Here is a 24,736-nt window from a genome sequence, read left to right as displayed (position 1 = left end):
CCACATGCGAGAGACACCCCCAGGAGTGACAGAAACAGGGAGACACCACCCAGAGTGCCCCCACATGCCAGCAGAGCTGGGTACCACTCAGGGCTTGGGATGGGACACTGCTCCCAGCAAATAGGGGGGACTGGCAGAGCACATCACCAGTGCCAGGGCACCTCCCCGTGCTGCTGCTCCCCCTGCACTGTGGTGATCACAGCTTTTTATGGCTCTCCTGGGCTGTGTCGAGCAGCATCACCCATAAAACCCCGCAGTGAAGTGGCCAGAGCACAGATGACCCCTGGAGAGGGCGCTGGGGATGGAAAGTCCCCGTCAAATTCCCCTCCTGGAGAGGCCAGACGGTGCCAGGGAAGGAGCCAGGCAAGCCCCTGAGTGCCTTTGCCAGACAGTTCTGCTGTTGCTTTATTAATCGAGAAGGCAACACGTCATTAGTGACACTCGTTAGTGCCCAGCCCCAGCAGCACCGGGCAGGGGCACCGGGCAGGGGCACCGGGCAGAGCCCTCAGGGCTGTGGGAGCCAGGCTGGGCCAGGGATTCACCAGGGCTGGGGAATGGGCAGCCTGGGCTCTCTGCGGGGGCTGCATCAGACCCCCCTCCTGGTCCAGCAGCGGCTCTGGCTCCTCCAGTACATCCTAAACACCCCATAAGGTGTCCCAAACACCTCATAAGGTGCCCCAAACACCCCACAAGGTGTCCCAAACACCCCACAAGGTGTCCCAAACACCCCACAAGGTGTCCCAAACACCTCATAAGGTGCCCCAAACACCCCACAAGGTGTCCCAAACACCCCACAAGGTGTCCCAAACACCTCATAAGGTGCCCCAAACACCCCACAATGCATCCCAAACACCCACAAGGAGTCCTAAACACCCCACAGGGAGTCCTAAACACCCACAAGGAGTCCCAAAAACCTCACAAGGAGTCCCAAACACCCCACAAGGAGTCCCAAACACCCCACAAGGTGTCCCAAACACCCACAAGGAGTCCCAAAAACCCCACAAGGTGTCCCAAACACCCCACAAGGAGTCCCCAACACCCCGCAAGGAGTCCCCAACACCCCGCAAGGAGTCCCCAAACACCCCGCAAGGAGTCCCCAAACACCCCGCAAGGTGTCCTAAACCTCAAGGGGTGGGACACGGGCACCCTCTCGATCAGGGGATACACCAAGAACCCACACCCAGCTCTACCAGAGGATGCACGAACAACCCAAACCCGCTGGGAGCCCGCCCCTCCTCCCCTGCCTGCAGCTCTCTGCCCGGGTGATGAGGACCGGCGTGCCACCGCTGTCCCCTGTGCTCAGCCCCGCGTCCTCACTTGCCCACGAAGCAGTAGGTGCCGTAGGTCCTCATCTCCTTGCTGGGGAAGCCGAAGCTGCGGACGCCGGGCTCGGGCAGCCCGCCGCAGCGCTGCCGGGGGGTGGTGATGGGGTAGCGGACGCTGCCGTCCGCCAGCCAGCCCCCGTCGCAGCGATCCAGCTGCGAGAACTTCCAAGCGGAATAGAGCTGGCCCACTTTGGCCAGGGCGGCGCCCTGGTTGCGACACGCCTGCCCCGCCTCCTTGAAGTTCAGGTGGCCCCGGATGAAGTAGACCTGGCCTGGGGGATGGAGGAGGGAGAGCGCAGGTGAGCACCCTTCCTGCAAACGACTGTCACCGTCATACTTTCTGAAAAATCTCTTTGCCCGGGATTATGCTCCTGGGAAGCTGAGAAGCCTCAGAGAGAAATGAAAACAACAATTATCTGATTTGCTTCTCCTGCGTTTTGCTGCTTTGGAATGTGGTTTGGACGTTGTTTACCAACAGGTGATTGTTTCGTTGGTTTCATGTGAATTGTTTTTGACTTAAGGACCAATCACGGCCAAGCTGTGTCAGGACTCTGGAAAGAGTCACGAGTTTTCTTCAGTACCTTTTAGCCTTCTGTCCATATCCTTTCTCTATTCTTTAGTTTTAATACAGCATTTTTAAATACAATATAGATCAAAAAATAATAAATTAGCCTTCTAAGAACACGGAGTCAGATTCATCATTCCTTCGTTCATCTGGGAACCCCACAAATACAAGGAACAACCTGCTGCACCCCCGGCAGCATCGGGGGTGCTGTGAGAAGGACAGGGGAACGCAGGATACCTTGAAGGGCAGAGGTGAAGCAGAAAGCATCGAATCTGTCCTTCTGCTTGTCCCTGGCGCCGTAGGTGCGGACACCGGGCAGGAGGAGGCGGCCGCCGCACGGCTCCCGCGAGTTGATGATGGGGTAGTGCACGGTCCCGTCCAGGATCCAGCCGGCGTTGCACCAGTCCAGCCCCTCCGTCCAGGCTGTGGGGCGAGAGGCAGCTCAGCCCTGGCACTTCCCCCCTCCCCGTCCCCAGACAGGCACGGTTTTGGGCTGAAGAGGTTTTTTGGGAATGCTTCACCTTTGTAGAGCTGCTGGTAGGTGGCGAGGCGGGAGTCCTGCTGCTCGCAGGCTCGCTTGGCTTCGTGGTAGTTGAATTTGTAGCGCCCGTTGCTGGGCTGGTAAGGGAAGACGACGCCTGGAGGGACAGAGACGGGGTGAGGGTAATGCTCTCCCCAGGGAGGCTTTGACTCAACAACCCTGGGGACTCAGCGCTGAATTTAAGGCGGGGGAATGGCGATGCAACGGGGGTGGAGGCACAGAGCCCCACGCTCCATTCCAGCTGAGCGTCCCCTTCCTGGCACACCCCCCAGGGATGTATTGTAGCAGCCACAGGGCCTGCAAGGCCTCCCTGGTGGTCAGTGCCTAAGATAAGAAACACCTAGTCACGATGACTGGTGAAGAGACCCCTCTTCTGCCTCGGACCCTCGTTATCTCTCTGTAAGACCAGAGGTCATATTCACCTTGTCACTTATATTGGACTGTTACCCAAAACCCCTATAGCCCATAAAAACACCCACTTCTGCCCAGTTCTGCAGAGCTGTCACTGTCACCCTTCGCAGAAGCTGCCAGTACAGACACATCTGTGGAAGTGCATCCAACTCTGCTCCTCTCTCTCCTGTATGTGCTGAGGCACTTAGCAAAAGAGCTGAAATCACTACAGAGCTGAATTCACCAAAGAGCTGATCTCAAGAGCTGAGCTGCTTGCTAAGATTGCCTGCGGCTGGGAGCTGCCTGAGGGACCTGGTTAGGTTGTGCTTCGCTGGACTTCACTATCCGGGACACCGATGGCTGCCAGGGTCAGACAGACTCCGAAAACCCAGACCATGATAATGCACCCCGAGCTCACCCTCGAGGTGCAGCGTGAGCGAGATGCTCTCATCCTCCAGCCCGTTGATGAGCTGGCAGCGGTAGTGGCCCTCGTCCCCCAGGGATGCACCCCGAGCTCACCCTCGAGGTGCAGCGTGAGCGAGATGCTCTCATCCTCCAGCCCGTTGACGAGCTGGCAGCGGTAGCGGCCCTCGTCCCCCAGGGATGCACCCCGAGCTCACCCTCGAGGTGCAGCGTGAGCGAGATGCTCTCATCCTCCAGCCTGTTGACGGGCTGGCAGCGTTAGCAGCCCTCATCCCCCAGGGATGCACCCCGAGCTCACCCTCGAGGTGCAGCGTGAGCGAGATGCTCTCATCCTCCAGCCCGTTGATGAGCTGGCACTGGTAGCAGCCCTCATCCCCCAGGGATGCACCCCGAGCTCACCCTCGAGGTGCAGCGTGAGCGAGATGCTCTCATCCTCCAGCCCGTTGACGAGCTGGCAGCGGTAGCGGCCCTCGTCCTCCAGCGCCACGTCGGTGATGGTGAGCGAGGCGTCGTAGCGGTGGCTGTGCCGCAGGCGCACCCGCGGGCTCAGCGGCCCGTAGTTCTTGTGGAACAGCCCGTTGGTGATGATGATGATGCTCTCCCCGTAGTTGGCCGGCTCCACCTTGCTCCACTTGACGCGGTAGTTGCGAGGAAGGGCGCGCAGCACGCAGGGCAGGGTGGCCGTGGCGCCGCGCTGCGTGTGCACCGTGGGGTGCAGGGGCTCCAGCAGGTACTGCAGGTGCAGGGGGGCTGCAGCCCCCCGGGCAGCCTCAGCACCATCCCTCTGACACCCCCCCAGGCACCCACAGCCCTCCCCAGCATCTGATGGTTTCTATCATCCATCCTGGCTCCTCTTCACCTCTCCTGCACCTTCAGCAAGCACAGCTCAGCCCCTGCCCTGGCTGGACCCGCCCAGCATCACCTCTCCTCTCCAGCACCGACTCCAAACAGCAGTGTCTGGTCCTCCCTGCAGGCCCTGCTCCCTGCAGGGGCTCCCCATCCTGCCCCCCAGGCCCTGCTCCCTACCTGGGCTCCCCATCCTGCCCCCCAGGCCCTGCTCCCTACCTGGACTCCCCATCCTGCCCCCCAGGCCCTGCTCCCTACCTGGGCTCCCCATCCTGCCCCCCAGGCCCTGCTCCCTACCTGGGCTCCCCGTTGTCCCCCCCACGCCCTGCTCCCTACCTGGGCTCCTCGTCGTCCCCCCCAGGCCCTGCTCCCTACCTGGGCTCCCCATCCTGCCCCCCAGGCCCTGCTCCCTGCAGGGGCTCCCCATCCTGCCCCCCAGGCCCTGCTCCCTACCTGGGGTCCCCATCCTGCCCCCCAGGCCCTGCTCCCTACCTGGGCTCCCCATCCTGCCCCCCAGGCCCTGCTCCCTACCTGGGCTCCCCATTCTGCCTCCCAGGCCCTGCTCCCTGCAGGGGCTCCCCATCCTGCCCCCCAGGCCCTGCTCCCTACCTGGGCTCCCCATCCTGCCCCCCAGGCCGTGCTCCCTCCCTGGGCTCCCCATCCTGCCCCCCAGGCCCTGCTCCCTACCTGGGGTCCCCGTTGGCCGCTGGAAGATGCTGGACACTGGGGGTGCTGCCAGGAGCCAGAGGCAGCCGAGCAGGAGCAGCCCGTGCATCCTCAGAGCGCAGCAGGGCAGGACGGAGCCTGGGGGAGCACAGGGGTCAGGGACATGCAGCGGGACACACCCCGGCTTCGGTGGGGCCTGGGGAGTGTGGCCCCGCTCTGAGAGGGCTCTCTGACATTTGCTGTGCAGAGGGGACACGGCTTGCAGGACACCGACCCCACGGCCTGTACCAACCCTCCTTCCTGGCACCGTCCCGGCCTCTTACCGTCCCCAGACAGGTCCTTCGGGGAGCCGTGCCCATCCAACGCCCCCTGCCCACGTGCTGCCCCAGCTCCTTCCCTGCTCCGTCATAAACACCCCACGGTGGGGCCAAGGGTCCCGCGAAGGCCGGACCTGCGCCACGAGGAGGAGGTGACACGGGGACACGGCAGGTGGCGAGCAGGTGCTCCCAGCCAGCCCTGCCCTGTCACCGTGCTGGGGCGGGCGGTGTCCTGGCAGCCCCGCGGCCCCGCGGGCCCTTGATGCCCGCTCCCATGGTGCCGGCCGTGCCCTCGCTCCCTGCCCTGTCACCCTCTCTTCCTGCTTTCTTCTCCTTTTTTTTTTCTCCCCCCCTCCAACACCTCCCCGAGGAGCGCACGGGGAGGAGGAAGCACAATTTCCCATTGTGAGTGTCTTTCTCTTTATTGTTCTGCTCGGCAAAACACAGTGTGCCCGGGTAACAAACATCCCTTTATCTGCAGGCCACAGCTTTGGGAATTCAGGGAAAAGGACAGTTCTGCATCGGGCTCCGGCAGCCTCTTGGGCTGGCAAAGCCCCCCCGTGCTGGGACGGGGCTCTCTGAGCCCACAGACAGCAGGGCAATGGTTAATTTTATTCCCCTGTCCCTATCCCTGATGGAGGGATGATACTCCCACCTCTTGAGGCTCTGGGGGGTCGTGCAAAGGGGCTGCCCCACCGCTCGAGTCCCTCTGGATTTATCCTGCCCTCCAAAAAGGCATCGGAGAGGCTTCCCCACCATCCCCTCGGGCCAGGAGCGAAGCGCGGGCACACAATGGGGCTGTGTTCGGGGCTGCCACAGCTTCTTCCTCCCCCAGGGTCCATCTCCAAGGGTGGAGGAAGCTCTTCTGGAAGGAAGCACGAGTCAAGCAGTGACTGTCCCCAACGCCACCCTGGCCTCGCCATGGCACACACAGCACAGCAAGCAGCCCCCCCAGGGAGAAGAGGCACCCGGGTGCCCTCGTCCCCCACCTGCTCCCAGCCTCTTTGCAAGGAGGGACATCAATTCTGAGGGCAGCAGGCTGCACGGGAAGCCTTCTTCCAGCTCACAATGGTCAGAGCTTTGGCTCATTGACACGAGCAAAGCTTTGCTCTCCCCGGGCTGAGGGAGGCTAAACCGGAGCAGCAGCGCTGCAGGCTCCTCCCTGCAGCTCCCCACGGTTATCGGCCGGGTCCGAGGCTCTGCAGGGAGTCTGTCATCTCCCTCCCTCACACTTCCTGTGCCCACGGCTGCAGAAGCACATCCTGTTCTCCCCCAGCAGCAGCTCAGCGCTTCTTGGCTGCAGGATGCTGATTCCCGGCTCTGTGCTATCACCAATGAGCTGTTTCTCACATTTTTCCCAAGTGAAGGCACCAGCTACAGCGCCCAGCCCTCAGAAAACCCCAGCCCGAAGCAGAACACTTGCAGGGGCTCCCAGAAGTGACTCACCCTCCTCCCCATCCCGTTGGCAGCAGGGCATTGACCCCAGCCCACCGCTGCTTATCTGAGTTCAGAGTTTGGCCCAGCGCTGTGGGAAGGAGTCACCCAAGTCACTTCCCAAACACACACTGCGTTACTTCTCTGCTCCTTGTCTCTTCTTCTCCCTTTTTGGGATCTGCACCCACTCTGCAAACACCTCTGCAGAGGCAGAGGCAGCCAAAGAAAAGCCGAGGAGCCCCTCGTGCTCATCTCCCCCAGCTCCTGGCGTGGGCTCCATCAGGAGCCTCTGACTCTGCTCCTTGGTCCTGCTCTCCAAAGCTCAGATTCTCCTTCTCCCCTCTCGACCCCACAGGAAAGCTCATCCCCAGAGCCCCCTGAACACTCCTTTTTCCTTCTGACCAGGGAATTTGAGCCTAGCTTTGCTGAGCCAGCACCCCCGCGGCAGGTCAGTCCCACCACCCTCGTGCATCACCCTCCACCCCCTCTGCCTGAGCCAGCCCCCCAAAACCACCGTGTTTCTGCAGTGCGGAGGCAGAAACCCCCCGCATCCCCTCCCCCTCCATTTCCTGCCCACCCCAAATCCGGCCCCCCACCCCAGCAGAGAGGGACCCTGACCCCGCACAGCCCACACAGTCCCCAGCACAGCGCCTGGAGCCACCTGGCGTGGCAAGGCCAGCTGTGGAGGTGTGCCGGGGCATCCAGCCCCGAGTTTCCGCGTTGGCAGCGCTGTCCCCTCCCGGCAGTCCCTTGGAGGTGAGGAGCACCTGGCAGCAGCCTGGCAGGCGGAGTCGGCAGCCCCGGCGTGGCTCTCCCCATGCACCCCCCTTCTGCAGGGGTTCACCTGCTCCGGCTGCCCCCCCCGCCATGCCTGAGCACGCAGCCGCCTCCGGGCTCCGGCTCTCGGGGCTCTGCTTCCTCCTGCAAATCCTCATCATCCTCCTCTTCGCCGCGTTCGTGCGGTACAGCCCCGAGGGCAGCCCCGGGCCGTGTCCCCCGCAGCCGAACTGCAGCCGCAGGAGCCAGGACCCGGCTTTCCAGCAGCCCCGTGAGTACCCCCGTGGCCGTGGGGGGCACAGAGCCCTTCTGCTGAGGGGATGGCGCCGGGTGTCACCGTGCAGGCTGCAGACCTGTCACTGACCCCAGAGTTACCAGAGAGGGAGCATCGAGCTGCGGGGCTGGGTGCTGGTGATTCCCAGAGCGGGTAAAGCGGACGTGCTGCAAGGATTTCTGAAATTCATGCACAGGGCCGGCCCCAAAAGAGGGAAATTTGGCTCTGGGATGTGTGTTAGAGCAGCGGAGCTCGGAAGGGATCACTGAGTGCAGTGAAAAACTGGGGGTCATCGTCTCATGCCTGGTAGGGAGCCCAGCAGCCGCGCTTCAGGGTCTGCAGAGCCTCCCACCGACCAGCTGGGGTTTGCAGTGCCGGGGGATTCTCTCCGAGCCCCTTCCAGGGACGATTTGGCTCCCTGGGTGCGACCACAGGGTCCTGCAGCATCCTGCTGCATGCCGGGCGTCACTGCAGAGCTCCCGCCGGGCTGCGGCTGCCCCTCGCTTTTCTGGGCCACAGACAGGGTGGTCAGCGGGACAGGAGCTTCGGGGTGCCCCGGCAGAGAGGGGGGAGCCAGGGGAGCCGCTGGGCAGGGAGCTGGCAGCCGGCAGCCGGCAGGTTTTCCCGGTTTCACCTGCCCACGTAACCCCACCCAGGCAGTGAGTCACGGAGGAGGCCGGGCCGCAGCTGTCAGCCGAAGGGGTGCAAAGGGCGTTCAGCCCAAGCAAGAATCCAAGCCCCCCATCCTCTGATTCACCAGTGAGTCACTTATGGGAACCCCTACAAGTGTTGTGCTTCGGGCTGGGGTTTTCTGAGGGCTGGGCGCTGTAGCTGGTGCCTTCACTTGGGAAAAATGTGAGAAATGGTCCCAGACTGATCCCAATACTCTGCTCATCCATCCTCTCTCCTCATCGTGTGAACTGGGATGATGCCTTCAGGGGCAGCAGCGAGGTCCCGGGGGTGCTGACATCTCAGAGCCACTTTCATGCCGGTCTGGTGGGTGCAGACAGCTCTCGGCCACCCCAAGGGGTTTCTGTGCTGTGGGGTGAATGTCCCGAGATATCTGCACAGGGCAGCTGCAGCTGGGGTGGCCAGGAGCTGCTGCAAAGGGTCACAGCAGGCAGGGGTGGCTGCACCTGCCCCTGGCACTCCCCACTGCAGATCTCCAAGGAAGATCTTCCACCGTGGCTCCAGACTCACATCAAGCGGAGCGAGCCTTCGGCCCCCCAAAGCCCGTCAGAGCAGGGGGTGCTCAGCCCTGGCTGAGTCCCCTCAGGGACCAGCACGAGGGTGCCTGCCTGCCCTCAGCACCTCCAGACCTCCCCTTGTGCCTCTCCTCCAGCAGGTTTTCAGGATGTCCACGTCCAAGTGCTCCTCAGCTTTGGGCTCCTGCTGGCGTTCCTCAGCCGCTACGGGCCAGGCAGTGCGGCCATCAGCATCCTCACCACAGCCTTCGCCATCCAGTGGGCTGTTCTGATCCAGGGCGTGCTTTACTTCTTCCTCAACGGCAAAATTTACGTGGGAGCTCAGAGGTAAGGCAGGAGGGAGCTGCTGCTGCCCAGGCAGCTCAGCTCAGCGCAGCCCAGCCCTGGCACGCTGGCTCCCTCCTCTGTAAAACTCACGGCTCTGCTTTGGAGGAGGATTTTGGAGAGAAGTGGGACGGGGTTGTTTGAGTACCGTCCCGGCAAGGGCTGTGTAAGCACTGCCAAGGCATTTAGGGGGGCACTCTGGCCCCCACCTGCCCCAAGCCCAGCCGTCCCTTTGTCACCAGCATCACAAGGCTCTGCGTGCTCAGCTCCTGATCCCTCCCAGCTCTCCCCAGCCCCTGTGCTCATCCCTGGCAGTGCCAGCTCTTGTCCCACACTTTTCCTCTCCTTCCCAGCCTGGTCAATGCTGACTTCTGCACCGCAGCTGTTCTGATCTCCACTGGAGCTGTGCTGGGCAGGGTAAGCCCTGTGCAGATGCTGCTGCTGGCCCTGCTGGAAGTCACGCTGTGCACGCTCAATGAATACATCCTGCTCGGCCTCATGGGGGTGAGTCACCCACTGGGGAGCCACCAGAAAGGGAGCGGCCCTGGCTTTGGGCTCCTCACGCCAAGTTCTGCCTCATCTGGAGAGACAAATCCCTCTCCCCACTTCGTGCACGCACTTTCCACACTTTCCTAGGTGAGCGACAGTGGACGCTCCTTGACCGTCCACACCTTCGGTGCTTATTTCGGCCTGACGGTTTCACGGGTCCTGCACCAGCCCCACAAGGACAAGAGGAAGAGGGAAGAGCGGCAGGAGAAGCGCCAGGCGGATGTCTTTGCTGTGGCTGGTATGGAGCTCGAATCTACAGCGCCTAGAGCTGCAGGTGGAAGGGTCGTCACCAATACGAGGGTAGCGAGGCTGTGGCTTTGACCAGGAGACTGCTACAAGCATCAAGGACAGATGTCCTCCACCTCCCCGGGGACATGTCTGGGGCTGCACCACCCTCTTCTAGAAAAGCCTTCTCCTTGTGTTCTGCCTGAACCTCCCTTGTGGCCACGTGCACCTCTCGGCACCCACAAGAGGTTTCTGTCCTGCAAGGGATCAACTCCAGCACCAAGACCTGTTCTATTCCCCGCAGGAACCATCTACCTGTGGATCTTCTGGCCCAGCTTCACCTCCACCACCACTGTCCACCACAACGCCGAGAGCTGGGCAGTGCTCAACACCTACTTTTCACTGGTGGCAAGCACCATGTCCGCCTTCATCCTCTCTCCTGTCCTCCACGAGGAGAGCACCCCACGGATGGTAGGTCCTCTCCTGGGACAAACCCAAGCTTCACGGCCTTGCCACATCCTGCCCTGTAGGAATAAGCCTGAACATCCCCGGGGCAAAAGGGGAGGCCTGTTAGGCTTTCTGAGGTTCGTTAAGAACCAATTTGAGGAAGACAAGCCCCGCTCCCAGTCCATGCTGATGCTCTCCGTGGAGCCAGTTCCCCTGACCACGTTCTGCTCCACCAGGTGCAGATCCAGGATGCCACCCTGGCTGGCCTGGCCGTGATGGGTATGGCTGGGGAGATGCTGGCCACCCCCTTTGGGGCCCTCATCGCAGGGTTCCTGGCTGGCCTGATCTCCCTGCTTGGCTTCAGATTCCTCACGGTGAGTCACCTGGGGACAGCCAAGGATGCTGATCCCGGCTCGGGGGATCTGCAGCACAGCCCCTCTGGAGGCCCCAGCCCAACACCAGCTCTTCCCTGTGCTCTCCCCAGCCCGTTCTACACTCCAGGCTGAAAATCCAGGACACCTGCGGGGTTCACAACACCCACGGGCTGCCGGGGGTGCTGGGGGCCTTGCTGGGGACGCTGCTGACGCTGCTGGCCACCGCAGACACTCACGGTTACAGGTGAGAGGAGCCAGAACTGGGGATGCCAGTGCCTTGAGGCACCAAGCCGGGGCCACCACGGCCCCTGAGATCAGGGCTGCTCCACTCACCGTGCTACAGCGGCCCTTTAGAAGGCATTACCCAGAGCCATGAGCCAAACCAAAAGTTCCCAAAGAAGCAAAGTTCCCAAAAGAAGCAAATTCCCGAAACAAACAAGCTCCCAAAAGCCTGTCCCCTCTCTGGCATGCAGGCTGGAGCTTGTGTTCCCACTGGTGGCCCAGGGCAGCCGGACAGTCACTGACCAAGCGTTCATGCAGCTCGGCGCCCTGCCCCTCACCCTGCTGCTCGCAACGCTCGGGGGCTGCATCACGGGTGAGTTTTGCCTCCAGTGCAGCGGGGTGGAGGGCGTGAGGGGCAGGGGAATCGATGGATTTGGGGAGAAAAGGGCAGGAGCAGCCCCAAAGCAAAGCATCCCCACCGGGCAGGCCGGGCAGAGCCCGGGGATGCTCAGCGCTGTGCAAACCCAGCAGAGGTCGGGGCCACCCCCAGGGCCAGGGCTCCCCTTGGGGCTGGATTTCCCATGCAGGGCCAGGGCTATCCGTGGGGCTTTATTCCCCTCCGGCCAGGGCTCCCCCAGAGTCTGTGCTCCCCCCGGTCTGTGCTCCCCACCGTGTCCGGGGCTCCCCTCGGGGTTGAGGCTTTCCCCAGGTTCGTGCTTCTCCCGGGGCCCAGGCTCCCCCCGGTGCCGGCTCCCGGTTCGTCCCGGCTCCCCCCGGTGCCGGCTCCTGGTTCGTCCCGGCTCCCTCCGGTGCCAACTCCCCCCGGCTCCCCCCGGTCCCGGCTTCCAGCTCCCCCCGGTCCCGGCTCCCGGTTTCTCCCGGCTCCCGGTTCGTCCCGGCTCCCTCCGGTCCCAACTCCTTCCGGATCCCCCCGGTCCCGGCTCCCGGTTCCCCCCTGCTCCCCCCGGTCCCAACTCCCCCCGGCTCACGGCTCCTCCCGGTCCCGGCTCCTCCCGGTCCCGGCTCCTCCCGGTCCCGGTTCCTCCCGGTCCCGGTTCCTCCCGGTCCCCCCCGTTCCCCCGGTCCCGGTGCCGGTCCCCGCCGCCTGCCCGGTGCTGCCGCTAGATGTCAGGGGAAGCCCGGGCAGCGGCCGCCCCGCTCTCAAACGCCCTCGCCCGGCTCTCGGTGTCCTCAGGAGGCGTCCTGAAAATCAAGGTGCCGAGGTGCTCCTCGGACGCGCAGCGCAAGGAGAACTCCATCTCGGGGGAGGTAAAGCTGGGGAGTTGTCGGTAAAAAGGGGTTTGTGGGTCCCAGCAGCGGCAGCGGTTCGGGATTGACCCCAGCTGTTGGCAGCCTCCCCCCTCTTGCAGCAGCATTTTGGGCAGGAGAGCTGCAGCAAATGCCCCTGCCATGGACCCAGAGAATCATTTTAGGTTGGAAAAGCCCTCTAAAAGCAGCAGGTCCAACCGTTCCACTGCTGCCAAGGCCACCACGAAACCATGTCCCCAAGGGCCACATGCACAAGTCTGTTAAATCCCTCCAGGGATGGTGGCTTTACCACTCCCCTGGGCAGCCTGTGCCAGCACTGGACAATTCCAGTGGAAGAATTTCCCCAGTATTCCATCTAAACCTTCCCGGTGCGAGTCGAGGCCATTTCCTCCTGCCCCCAATGCACCCCGAGCAGGGCCCATTTCTGCCCCTCTCTCGTCCCTGGTGCAGGTGGCTGAGGAAGGATCTGACCCCAGTGCGAGTGGAAAGGAGGAGCAGGGCATCAGCACCTTGGTGTGATGACCCTGAGTCCCCGGTGACATCCTGCAGCACCAGTGGTCTGTCACGGCCAGTGCCAGCTGGCTTCTGGCAGCCGGAGCCTCCAGCAGCAGCCGGCTGCTGGTCCCAAAGGTTTTGGGAGCAGCTGGGTGTCCACAGGCCTTTGCAGGGTGAAGAGGTGCTGCAGCATCCCGGTGCTTGCTGTGGGAGCAGCACGGCTCTTGCCGCCAGGGTCACCTCGGGGTGTCCAGGCTTGGCTCAGCCACTTCCCCTCCCCGCTCCTTGCCTCAGTTTCCCCATCAGCTGCTCTCTGGAAGAAGGCGATGGGGAGAGGAGGGATGACCGTGCTGGGGAACGGGCCCAGGAGGCTGGACAGAAAGCAGCAAAGACTTTGTACGAACACTTCTGCACACGACAATTAAAATGTACAGGTTTTTTTTTGTAGCTTTGTAGGATTTGCCCCTGAATTCTCATGGCACCTGCCCAGCTCTGCTGGCTGTTTCCTTCAGGTGTTCATCCAGGGAGGAAGGAAAGCCCCCCCGGTTTGCCCTGCACCCCAAACACTGCTGCCCGTTTGGTTTCATGGGTTGTGCCACCCGCCTGAGGACGGTGCAGTCTCCGGAGTGTGGGACAGCACCCAGGGGCGGGAGCAGGGTGACACCGGGGTCCCCAGCACAGGGGTGACCCCTGCCTCCCCCTGACCACTCCTCACCCTGCACAGAGGGCTCCTCTCACCAAATAAACGCCCCCAGCACTCAGCCCTGCTGTGACAGAGATGCTCCTCTGGCCACTGCAGCCTCAGGATGCCCAGCACCCAGAACCCGGCCCCACATCCCCCTGCAAAGGGGCTGCCACCCCGCCTGGGAGCAGACTGGAACCCCCTGGAACGCTCCAGGGAACCCACAGAGAGTCCCACAGCGACTGGAGCAGGGGCACAGCCCCAGAGGGGTGATGGTGGATGTGCTGGGGTCCCCGATGGGGGGGGGGACACACCTTGGGGTGCCATCTCCCATGAGCCTGGGGTGGCTGCCGGATGCTTTCACACATCCTGTGCCAGACTGGCGCTCACCACGTGGGATTCCCGCAGGCACAGGTGTCCCCAGCTGCCAGCACCATCCCTGAGGGGACCACAGCCTCACCCCAGGCAGGGGGACAGGGGGTGCAGGGCCAGCACAGCAAAATTTGGGGCAAATGCTTTGCTGCCCAAGCAGAGTAAGCACAGGTGGGACTCTCTTGTTCAGAAATCTGCTGCTGTTGAAGCACACAGGTTTCCTTTAACTGGCTGGACAAAAATGTATTAATGGAATTATTAATGAAAAGCATTTGTGTGCAGGTGATCATAAAACGTCACTTTAAAACACAGCAGGAAGTCAAAACTTCTTGCTTTTATATAAGCCAGGCTATCACTTTAACTGTCCCCGCTTTCGTTGTCCCTCACAGAAAACCGGTGAAATCAGCACATTAAACGCCTTGGTGCCGCTGAAATTCCATGACGAAACACAGGGAAGTGGGTCACGCGTTTCCACTGCCGCTGCAGGCCCTGAGGAAGGTCTCCGCAGGGACCGCAGCCCCACTCCTCGTTCAGGGGGCAGGGGAGGACACGTCCCTGTCCCCATGTCCGTGTGGCATGCCAGAGGGACTCGGGAGGGAGCCACGAGGGCTCCAGCAAGGGGGTGCTGGGCTCACCCCCTCCTTCCCAGCCCTCTCCTCCCCTTTCCCAGGCAGCCCCCTTCTCCTTTTTGATCCCCTGGCAGCGCGTCTCAAAAGCGACCCACCGCGCCGGCAAGAAAATCCCCTCCAGTGAGATCATTGCGAGACCCTCAGACGCAGGGGTCGGGTGTGAAATGGACCTCCCTCCTCCTCCTCCTCCTCCTCCTCGGCCGGCCCCGGCCCCTCTGAAAGGCTGTTATGTTTTGTAATCGGATTAGGGGAGCCCCGCGCCCTCCCCGGCCCGCGGCCGCCGCTCTCCCCGCGCTTGTTTAAGCGGGCGCGGAGCTCTCCGTGCGCCGGGAGCCGGGGCCGCCCAGAGCCTGAAAGGTTTAGTCAGCGAACAAATTGCTTCTCTGTAGGGGCCGTTTTCTTCCCAAGTTGAACATAATGATGGCAGTTTGAGGAACAGATGGTGCGGCTAAGCAGATAATCCCGGCGGCCCCGGGCTCGGCGAGAGGCAGCGCCGGCTCTGCCCGCGGCCGGCCCGGGACCGGAGGGTCGCACCCCGACGATCGCACCCCGACCGAGCACAAGGAGCTCGGGCCAGCACCCCGCCTTCACACCTCTTCCGCCGCGGGGGTGGTTTGGGTGCCAGACTCCGCTCGTGCCTCAGTTTCCCCGGCCCTGCGGGGCGCCCTCTGCTCCGTCGCTTTGCGAGGCAGGGCTCACCTCCGGATGGCAGGCCGACCCGGGGAGATGGAATGTGAGACAGAGCAGCTTTCCCACGGCTGAGAACAGCTCGCTTTCCTCTCATTTTCCCATTTTGCCCCTCTCTCCAACAGCGTTCGAGTTGTGGGAAGAGCTGAAGGAATTCCAGCAGCTCGCAGGGGCTGGGTGTGCGGTGTGCCCGTGTCAAGCTCAGCGATGCCGGGGTCTGCCTGCTAAACGAGTCTTTATTTAAAACACACCACCGGGACGAGCCCTGGGCCCCACGGACACGATGCTGGCAGCGCAAGGCGCAGCCACATCTGCGTGGAGCCTGCCCGCGCCAGGCCGGCACCAGAGACCCTTCCCCACTCCACGGGGCTCTGGCAGCCCTCGGGACACGCTGCACCGCGTGCCTGTGTCCGGAGGGTGTGCTTAATTCATGTCCACCCACCCCCCCCTCCTGCCCCGTCCCCCGAGAGCCCCGGCTCTGACAGCTCCCCTGCCCTCGGCGCGGCAGCCCAGCTGCCAGGAGACCTCCCTAATTCACCCCTTGCTATCGCAGGAGCTCAGTCAGCTGCTCGGAGGGTGTCTCACAAGCCAAAGCCATAACAACATCCCTCTGCTGCAGCTGGGGAAACTAAGGCGCACAAAGAGGCGCCCGGGAGTCCATTGGAATTAGGAGCAGGACAAAGCCTGGGCTCCCCGAGCTCCTGGTGTACATGTCCTTACACATCCACAGCCCCCAGCGCCTCTTCCCCCCCCCGGAGCAGCTGATGCCGGGTGCTGTCTGATGGAAAGGCAGCTAATCATCTTTCCCACCTCCGCCGGAGTGTGAATCGTTATCCCAGCGACACCTGTAAGGCTCCCTGTCAGACGGGGCTGGTGCACGCATCCCATAATGGGCACCATATGGGAGAGGGAGGGCTGGGGAGAGGGGCAGGGGCCTGGCCACCCCCACACCGAACAAAGAGCAGTGCCCCACGCCTTCCCAGTACGGACCAGTGCCACCAGCACCGGTGTGAAAGGTCAGCAGCGAGGAGAGAGCCCAGGCAGAGGTGGAAGAGGAGGAAGAGCCACCACTCATGGCACTGAGCACCTCGAGAACGCCCCAGGCAGCCCGAACCTTGGAAAAGGACCTGCAAAAGTGAGGAGCGAAGGTTAAAGGCAGGAGAGCCATGGAGCCCTGGCACCCCAAACCCTCCAAAGCACATCCCACCATGCTCAGGGCCTCTGCTCAGTGCCAGCCTTGCAGGGGCACCCCAAACCTTCCAAAGCACATCCCACCATGCTCAGAGCCTTGCAGGGGCACCCCAAACCCTCCAAAGCACATCCCACCACGCTCAGGGCCTCTGCTCAGTGCCAGCCTTGCAGGGGCACCCCAAACCCTTCAAAGCACATCCCACCATGCTCAGAGCCTTGCAGGGGCACCCCAAACCCTCCAAAGCACATCCCACCATGCTCAGGGCCTCTCAGGGGCCCCCCAAACCTTCCAAAGCACATCCCACCACGCTCAGGGCCTTGCAGGGGCACCCCAAACCTTCCAAAGCACATCCCACCACGCCTCAGAGCCTCACAGGGGCACCCCAAACCCTGCAAAGCACATCCCACCACGCCTCAGAGCCTCGCAGGGGCACCCCAAACCCTCCAAAGCACATCCCACCATGCTCAGAGCCTTGCAGGGGCACCCCAAACCCTCCAAAGCACATCCCACCACGCCTCAGAGCCTCTGCTCAGTGCCAGCCTCACAGAGGCACCCCAAACCTTCCAAAGCACATCCCACCACGCCTCAGAGCCTCACAGGGGCACCCCAAACCCTTCAAAGCACATCCCACCATGCTCAGAGCCTTGCAGGGGCACCCCAAACCTTCCAAAGCACATCCCACCATGCTCAGAGCCTTGCAGGGGCACCCCAAACCCTCCAAAGCACATCCCACCATGCCTCAGAGCCTTGCAGGGGCACCCCAAACCTTCCAAAGCACATCCCACCATGCCTCAGAGCCTCACAGGGGCACCCCAAACCTTCCAAAGCACATCCCACCACGCCTCAGAGCCTCTGCTCAGTGCCAGCCTCACAGAGGAACCCCAAACCTTCCAAAGCACATCCCACCACGCCTCAGAGCCTCACAGGGGCACCCCAAACCTTCCAAAGCACATCCCACCACGCCTCAGCGCCTTGCAGGGGCACCCCAAACCTTCCAAAGCACATCCCACCACGCCTCAGAGCCTCACAGGGGCACCCCAAACCTTCCAAAGCACATCCCACCATGCTCAGGGCCTCTCAGGGGCCCCCCAAACCTTCCAAAGCACATCTCACCACGCTCAGGGCCTTGCAGGGGCCCCCCAAACCTTCCAAAGCACATCCCACCACGCTCAGGGCCTTGCAGGGGCACCCCAAACCTTCCAAAGCACATCCCACCACGCCTCAGAGCCTCACAGGGGCACCCCAAACCCTTCAAAGCACAGCCCACCATGCTCAGAGCCTTGCAGGGGCACCCCAAACCCTCCAAAGCACATCCCACCACGCTCAGGGCCTCTCAGGGGCCCCCCAGACCTTCCAAAGCACATCCCACCACGCTCAGGGCCTTGCAGGGGCACCCCAAACCTTCCAAAGCACATCCCACCACGCCTTGGAGCCTCTGCTCAGTGCCAGCCTCACAGAGGCACCCCAAACCTTCCAAAGCACATCCCACCACGCCTCAGAGCCTCACAGGGGCACCCCAAACCTTCCAAAGCACATCCCACCACACCTCAGAGCCTCACAGGGGCACCCCAAACCTTCCAAAGCACATCCCACCACGCCTTGGAGCCTCTGCTCAGTGCCAGCCTCGCAGGGGCACGGCGGGTGTAGGAAAGCCTCCCACAGGTTAGGTGGTGACAGGGAGGACACGATGGGAATCAGGGACACCTCCCTGCGCTTGGACTGAGCCAGAGCCCCCCAAGCTTCCCCCCTGACCCGAAACTCCGGGAGCAGAGCTCAGCCCCCACGGCCGCTGCAATTACAGAGCCACGTTTGCAGGCCCCCGTTCATTGCCAGAGGCATAATGAGCCCCCAGGCCCCATCGGGGGGGGGGCAAAGCAATTAAAATTGCTGCCCTGGTGGCTGCGTGGGTGGCTCTGGGGTGGGCTGCTGCCAGTGCCCGTTTTGGGGCGAGTGGGCACTGCCAGGCCAGGCAGGGCCTCAGATTGCTGCGTGTCCCTGGGGGTGAACAATCGACTCGTTCTTCCCCCGAGCCCGAAGAATAATAAAATAAAAATAAAGAGGGAAGAAAGGCCCCGAGTAAAGCTGGGAGTCAAGTTTATTTACAAACTGAGTATGAAGTGAAGGGCCCGGAACAAAGGTGTTATGTAAGGGACAGTCACTAAGGGGCTCTTTACCCACGCTAATTGCCACTTGCTCCATGATATCCATTTATCTCGCGGCTGAAATGGCCTCCTCGGGCTCGTGGGTTCAAGCAGTGCTTGTTTGCAACGCTGCCCAGTGCAATTAGCGCACCGGCGCAGGGGCTGGTGCAGTCCCACCCCCCAAACCCACCGGGAAGCCTCCTCAAAAAATTTTTGGGGAACCTCCCCAAAAACGGGAGCACGCCCGCGGCGGGTGGACGTGCTGGCGGGCACGTGGCTCGGCAGGGAGAGCTGCTGCCTCGTGGGGGGACTTTGGTGCCAGTTGTGTAACAGGGAGGGACAACGGGGCTTAGTCCTGCAGGAGGGACCTCGAGGTCATCCCGACCCAGCCTGGGTGGCGAGGGGCAGAGCACCGTGGTGGGGTTCTTGTGGAGAACGATGGCCCTGAGAGGTGAGCGAGGTCTGGAGAGGATGAGCAGAACCTGCTGTCTGTGATGGCGTTTCCCAGCTGGAAGCTGCCCTCGGGTGCAAAAGCCCAAAGGGCAGGAAGCAGAATAAAAACCACCACGGGGAGGAGAAGGTGCTGTGAGTGCTGCAGGGCCTCCCTGAAGTACGTGACCTTCCCTGCCCTCACCCCTGGCACGGCCAGGGGCGCGGGGACTGCAGAGAGACCCTCAGCTCTGCTCCAGCCAAACTCAGGAAAGGCAGGAAGATGAGGTGGCAGCACCCCCAGGAGCCAAGAGGTCAATTTTATTGACAAACTGCCTCTTGAATGGAGCAGGGGGAACAATGCTGGCCTCAGCCCGGGTCACTCGGGGCTGTGTAAAGCAAGGGGCCGGCTCCAGCGGCCCCGGGAGAGCCCTCCAGGCGAGTGGCCTTTCCCAACGTTGTTTGCATAACCTCTGACCCCTTCTTTTGGGGTTTAATTGAAATCCCAGCTTGGTGACAAATTGGCATGACCAGCAGGCTGGAGGCTGAGAGGGTGAGCGTGGAAGCGATGCTGGAAATTCCCCTTCCTGGGCCTGCTGCCCCTTCCTGTCCTGCCGTGGGACACCTGCAAAGCCCAGGGGGTGTTTCAATCACACCCTGCTCCTCCGTCTGGTCCCATGTCCCTGCCCAAAGGCCGCCACGATGGGCTTGGGACAGGCAGGTGCCCGAGTCCAGCAGCAGCTCTGCCTCAACCCAGGCAGGAGCAGACGAGCACTGTCTGAGGAGCGTGAGCCTCCCTCAGGAACGCTCTGGACCGAAGCCTCCTTGTACTGGAATGTTCTGATGCTTTGTTAATCACAGAGCTCCTCAGGCTGAGGCATTTGCAGTGTCCACCCTGGCAAACCCCCACCAGAGACCCCTCTCCCTCCCTGCCCAAAGGGAAGGGTCACAGCCCTTCTCCAGCCTTGTCTTGAAGTAAAAACTGCTTTTCAGGGCCAATAGGAGAAATGAGCTGCTGGAAAAACAAATGGAAGTCCCAAAGCAGTTCTCTGTGACTGGGGATCAAAAACTGACACGGAGCCAAATGGAGCTGAGGCCATCCTATCTCAGAAGTTCCTGGGAGAGAGGTGAGAAATGACAGAAATACCTGCGAAGGCAGAAATCTCATTTTATGCAGAAACCAGACTAAAAACAATGAGAAAAAGCCCCAAACCAGACTCCTCTCAATCTCCATCCCTTTTACAGAGCATTTGCATCATCCCAGCTGCTCCGTGCAGGACATGGGTGATGCAGAGCTGTGCTCCAGGGAGGTCCCAGTGCACCGGAGAGGGACGTCCAGGTGGGTTTGCCTGCTGGCTAAAAGCACTCCACAGGGTCACAGTAGAATCCTCCCGAGCACAAATATTTCCCCTCCACTTTTCTTGCTGTCCCAGAGCACCAGATTCCGGGATTAGACTGCAGAATTTTCCTGCCCACAGGTAAAGATTTAATACTCCACGTTGTGCAGATCATGCAATATGAATCCCAGCTGCCCTTTAACAGGGTTGGAGCAACGTCTGGTATCGTGTGCAACCACACCCCCGAAGCACAAATGGCACCAGTGAGGCTTCAACAATTCCCACTAAACCCCTGCAATTCCCAAATTTCCACGTGCAGGCAGGGGCCTGTGAATCCCTGAGGCCCTGCCCTGCAGGATTGCACCGGTCCTGGAGGCACGTGCCACACTTTGGAGCAGCAGTCACACATCTTGCAGTAGCAGCACAAGACTTTTTTCCCTCAGGAGTGTGCATCCAGTTCACATTGAAGCACCTTAAACACAGAGCAGCCCCACATTGAGGCAAAACCCAAAAATATCTCCACTGCCGCCTGCTTTACTGTCTGCACCTCATTTGCAAATCATTTACGGGGATTTTTACATATCCTAAAATACTCCTAATTGCAGGTTTCGTGTCTGTCATCCGTCACTGATTAATACATTTCGTCGCTGTTATTGTTATTATTACTGTTAACGGTGCATCCATCCAATTCACGAACCAAAGTCTGTTGCCCGGGATGGAGCCACAAGGATCAGGTTTGTTTCTGGGACGTCCAGCCGCCAGAGGTGATGAGACCCATAAGAGCAGCCCCTTGCCCCTCGTGGATCTCAAACTGCTTTGCGAAGAGCAGTAGGTCAACCCTTTGGAGGAGATGTACAAAACAGGGTGTAAATCGGCCCCAGTGCCCCCAACAAACTGGGGGTGCTGGTAGGGACTGGTCAATTCCACCCCTTCACCCTCCCACCTCCCAGTGCCACCTGGCAGCTTGCCGCGTTTCAAGGGGGACAAATCGGTTGTAATTTCGTTTTGTTCACCTCCTTCTCTCCCAGCCTCACACGCCGCTGGGAATAAATCCGGGATGATTTTATCCCCCCCCTGTTTCTGCCCCCACCTCCCAGGACAGCCTCACGCTCTGCTGGCTGTCACTTAGCCACCTTCCCCTGTGCCCCGTGGGTCACTATTCCCCCACACAAACTTCGGTTTCCACCAGTTGAAGATCTTAGAGGCTTCTTGCACAAAACCCTTTGAGGCATTTCATGCGAGGCTTGAAAAGGCTCCTGCTTCCTCTGGGGGGCATTATCATGACAACCGGCTTTAATTCAGCGCAGATCCCGGCTCCCAGCTGGATCCTCAGCCACGCCAAGTCCCCCCGACACCCTTCGGCTGCCTCAGAGAGGCCAAAGGAGCGCACGGGTCCCAGGATCACGGGGAACTGGCCCATCCCCATTTCCCAGTCCCCATCCTCATATAAATTCCCTTCCAGTCGCCCGGCACTGTTCTCTGCGTGTTCTTCTTTTGCGAGCGCTGCCCTCCTCTTCCCCACTCCCACCGGGCGCTTCCCTCCTCCCCGCGGTCCCTCCTCTGTCCCCGGCATCCCCCTTTCTCTCGGCTCTCTATAAACAAAGCGCCTCAGTGTCTGCGGGAAGAAAAGTTGCATTATGCAAATGGGAAAAAGCGAACGGGAGATTTCTCACTCCGAGAACCCCCATTCCGGGCCTGCACCTCGGTTTCCATGGCATGGCCAAAGCCTGCTGGAAGCTGGTTTGCATACGGATGAGAGAGGAGATGAAATCAGCGCGAAAGCCCATCGCTGACAGAACGCCATTGTTTCGCCCGTCTGATTTGGAGGCTAATAAAACGCCATTAAAAAAAAAAAAAAAACAGAAAGAAAGAGGGAAAAAAACCCCGCCGCTTTCATCCTGCCTTTGGGCAGGGACGGGGAGGGGGAGTTAAATATGGTGACGGAAGATCATCCGCACCGTCGGGCTTGGGGTGAAGGTGCTCTGGCACCCGGGAAGGAAATTCCCAGGATGCACTGCCCTGCAAGCCGGAGCGATGCCGACAGGAGATGGTGCTGTGGGCAGAGCGCTGGGCTGGGAGAGGCTGCCAAGGCAAGCCCAGCTTTGCTCCTCTCCAGGAGACACAGGAGCATTAAAGCACCCCAGCTGCAGCCACGGACCTGCCCATCCCACGGCACGTCTCGGGGAGCCCATCCGTCCACTCGTTCCATGTCCAGGGGAGACACTGGAGCAGGCTCGTGGGCTGGGATCGGGCTGCCCCGGGTCACAGGCTTTCAGGGTGGAATGAATTAAAACTGTGAATAAAAGGCTGGGGTGGGGAGAAGGTCAGGGAGCTGCTCAGGGCTTCCACGCTCCTTTACCACACAAACCATCACTCTGCTGGAGGAGAGAGGAGAGACAACACAGAACAGCAACACACACGGGTGCCCCATCTGCCCCATCCTAAGAGCCTCCTTGGGCTGTTCCTGATGCTCCAGCACATCCCAGACCTTTCCCAGGGCTCTGAGGAGTGAGCTGGATGCAGCAGGAGCAAGGCCAATGGCTCTTGGCCCTCGGGAGCTCTCCTGCCCTGGGCCTTGCTACGGCCACCCAGTCCCTTTCCCGCTGCCCCGCTGCCAGCAGGGCATTGTGTGCAGTGTGTGCCTTCCAGAGCAGCATGATTGGCCTTGAAAGGGCTGATTTGCTTTCCCCGGTCCATTGAAACGCCGGAGACCAAAGCCTGTTCCCTCCAGGCGCTCGGAAACCTGGCACCCTTTCCACTTCGCTTCCCTGTGCCCCTCAGCCCAGGGGCTCCTGCTGAGATTTTGCTGTCAACAGAGTTTTGTTCCCTTTCTAGGGCGGCGCAGAAGGGACACAAGGACCTTGAAAATGGCAGCTTCTTTGACACGGCTATTCTCCTTCGACCCCCCTGGCTGAATAAAAAAACTCACAAAAATGAAGTTTACTGTATTTCCTCCTTAGGGGGAAAACACTGCATCTTGGTCCTAATTAATTTCCCTAATTAACATTGGGTCTGTATGCAAAGACCTCTTTCTGTACTGGTCGGGACAGAGGAAATAACAGGAATTAAAAAAAATATTCAGGCAACTCTCAGCCCCGACTGTAAAAGGGACATCGCAGGATGAACTGGGCCACGCTGAGCATTTAAGGCTCAGAGAAAGCCTCTGCAGGAGAACGGCCTCCACCTCCACCTCCCCTGCGTTTGGGGCCAAATCACACAGAACCCTGACACGGGGCAGGAGGGGCAGCGCGTGTCCTGGGGGAATTCACTGCTCAGGGGGATGAGCAGGAGGGAGTCAAGGAACAGATCCTGAGCGGGAGGGCAGCAAGGAGGATGCCCAGGAGCAGGGCACAATTCCAGCTGCAGGGCTCACCCCTCCGCTGCCTTTACCAGGAGCTCTGTGCCCACCTGCCTGGGCCAGCTCCATGCTTAGACCCTGAGTTTTCCCAGGGCTTGCCCATCTCCCGAGCAGCCACTGCTCCTGCCTAGGAAAGCCCTGCTCTGCTATTTTGTTCTTTTCCCTGCCAGATGCCAGCTCTCTTCAGCCTCTTTCTTCTCCCCACGCTTTGCTTCGCCGCATAGTTCCGGAAACCAGAAACAAAAGAAGAGGAAAGAAAATAGGCTGGATCTGGGGGGGGGAGGAGGGGGAGTTTCCCTTCCGTTCAGCTTTTCCAGCTCTCCCTGCCTCCCAATATGAGGCACTATATGGCACCTCACATGACGAGCGCTCGCGCCCACGTGCGCGGCCACGTGATGAGATGCCCGGTTGGTGCCAGGCTGCCGAATGGAGGCGAGAGCGAAGGTTTGAGCCCAGCCTCTTTGGCAGGAGAAGCAGGAGGATGTGGGAGAAGCTCCTCTCTGCTCTCGCTCTGCAGCCCGGCCGAAACACACGGCCCGGGCCGCACACTTTACAGGCTTTGTGGCCGAGTTGAAGCGCTAAGAGCTGGGCTTTCAGGGCAGGATGTTGGCTCAGGCCCGCTGTGGTTATTGGGGCCCTACAGCTCCGATTCTGGCAGCCAAAACTTCCTAAGCACTGCGAACTGCAGAGCCTGAGTCACTCGTCTGCCTCCGCATCTTCACGTAACCCCCGCTTCCAATAGGGCTGGCAGCACGGGTTTGGGTGTCCGCATCATCTGAACAGTTTGTTTTACGGATATTTTTGGTTTATAAAGGGAAATCCCCCATCCCAGGCTTCACATTCACTCACTGAAATGGCCAGCAATCATCCTAGAACTTGCTTTCCACAACAGATAAAACCCCAGCTCGGCGCGTTCCCATTTGGCAGCGTCAGCTCCGCTCCAGGCACGCTGCCTTTCCCAGCTCCCCTCCTTTCTGACAGCACCGAATTTCAGCGCCACCGAGAGCAGCTCCCACCCTCAGCAGCCCCGTCAGGATTCTCCACGGGGGAGGCAGCACGGGCAGGGCCCTTTGCGCATCCCCACGGACAGGAGGGAAGGTGTTTGCAGCACGGGCTCTGCTCAGCTCTGCAGGGAGGGTCAGAGTGTGCCCCACGCCGGGAACGGTGCCGGGGCTGCTCGAGGCTGTGTGGGGCAGGCTTGGCTCCAGCCACCAGCAAGAGCAGCAAAGAGATGAGAAAAT

General features: G+C 61.0%; 2 protein-coding genes across 3 annotated transcripts; one reads left to right on the top strand and one right to left on the bottom strand.

Annotated features, from left to right (window-relative positions):
• Nucleotides 1-786: 786 nt before the first annotated feature.
• HAPLN2 (hyaluronan and proteoglycan link protein 2) lies at nt 787-5,395 on the bottom strand. Its single transcript, XM_038161928.1, has 6 exons — nt 5,080-5,395; nt 4,778-4,894; nt 3,644-3,994; nt 2,412-2,528; nt 2,128-2,313; nt 787-1,597 (listed from the first exon to the last, which is right to left on the bottom strand). Exons 2-6 carry the CDS (start codon nt 4,863-4,865, stop codon nt 1,314-1,316), a joined length of 1,026 nt encoding a protein of 341 aa, XP_038017856.1. The 5' UTR covers nt 4,866-4,894; nt 5,080-5,395; the 3' UTR covers nt 787-1,313.
• Nucleotides 5,396-7,159: 1,764 nt separating this feature from the next.
• RHBG (Rh family B glycoprotein) lies at nt 7,160-13,084 on the top strand. 2 transcript variants are annotated; one of them, XM_038161940.1, is made up of 10 exons: nt 7,160-7,555; nt 8,904-9,090; nt 9,441-9,591; nt 9,724-9,874; nt 10,166-10,332; nt 10,545-10,682; nt 10,793-10,926; nt 11,156-11,277; nt 12,100-12,173; nt 12,624-13,084. In XM_038161940.1, exons 1-10 carry the CDS (start codon nt 7,375-7,377, stop codon nt 12,690-12,692), a joined length of 1,374 nt encoding a protein of 457 aa, XP_038017868.1. In that variant the 5' UTR covers nt 7,160-7,374; the 3' UTR covers nt 12,693-13,084. The 2 variants fall into 2 exon arrangements, with proteins under 2 accessions (XP_038017868.1, XP_038017869.1); XM_038161941.1 differs by lacking the exon at nt 12,100-12,173 and having other exon boundaries at nt 12,624-12,697.
• The last annotated feature ends 11,652 nt before the right edge of the window (nt 13,085-24,736 follow it).

The sequence above is a fragment of the Motacilla alba genome, chromosome 25 (assembly GCF_015832195.1).
Source record: "Motacilla alba alba isolate MOTALB_02 chromosome 25, Motacilla_alba_V1.0_pri, whole genome shotgun sequence".
NCBI lineage: Eukaryota > Metazoa > Chordata > Aves > Passeriformes > Motacillidae > Motacilla > Motacilla alba.
The sequence above is the reverse complement of the archived record's forward strand: the minus strand, read 5'-3'. Positions and strand labels throughout refer to the sequence as shown.

Coding starts and splice junctions, on each gene's coding strand:
- HAPLN2 (XM_038161928.1), bottom strand. CDS start 4,865: ATGCACGGGCTGCTCCTGCTCGGCTGCCTCTGGCTCCTGGCAGCACCC. Junction 3,995..4,777: donor GCGGCCAACGGGGACCCCAG/GTAGGGAGCAGG, acceptor GGGGGGCTGCAG/CCCCCCTGCACCTGCAGTAC. Junction 2,314..2,411: donor CTACCAGCAGCTCTACAAAG/GTGAAGCATTCC, acceptor CTCGCCCCACAG/CCTGGACGGAGGGGCTGGAC.
- RHBG (XM_038161940.1), top strand. CDS start 7,375: ATGCCTGAGCACGCAGCCGCCTCCGGGCTCCGGCTCTCGGGGCTCTGC. Junction 10,927..11,155: donor GCAGACACTCACGGTTACAG/GTGAGAGGAGCC, acceptor TCTGGCATGCAG/GCTGGAGCTTGTGTTCCCAC. Junction 11,278..12,099: donor GCTCGGGGGCTGCATCACGG/GTGAGTTTTGCC, acceptor CGGTGTCCTCAG/GAGGCGTCCTGAAAATCAAG.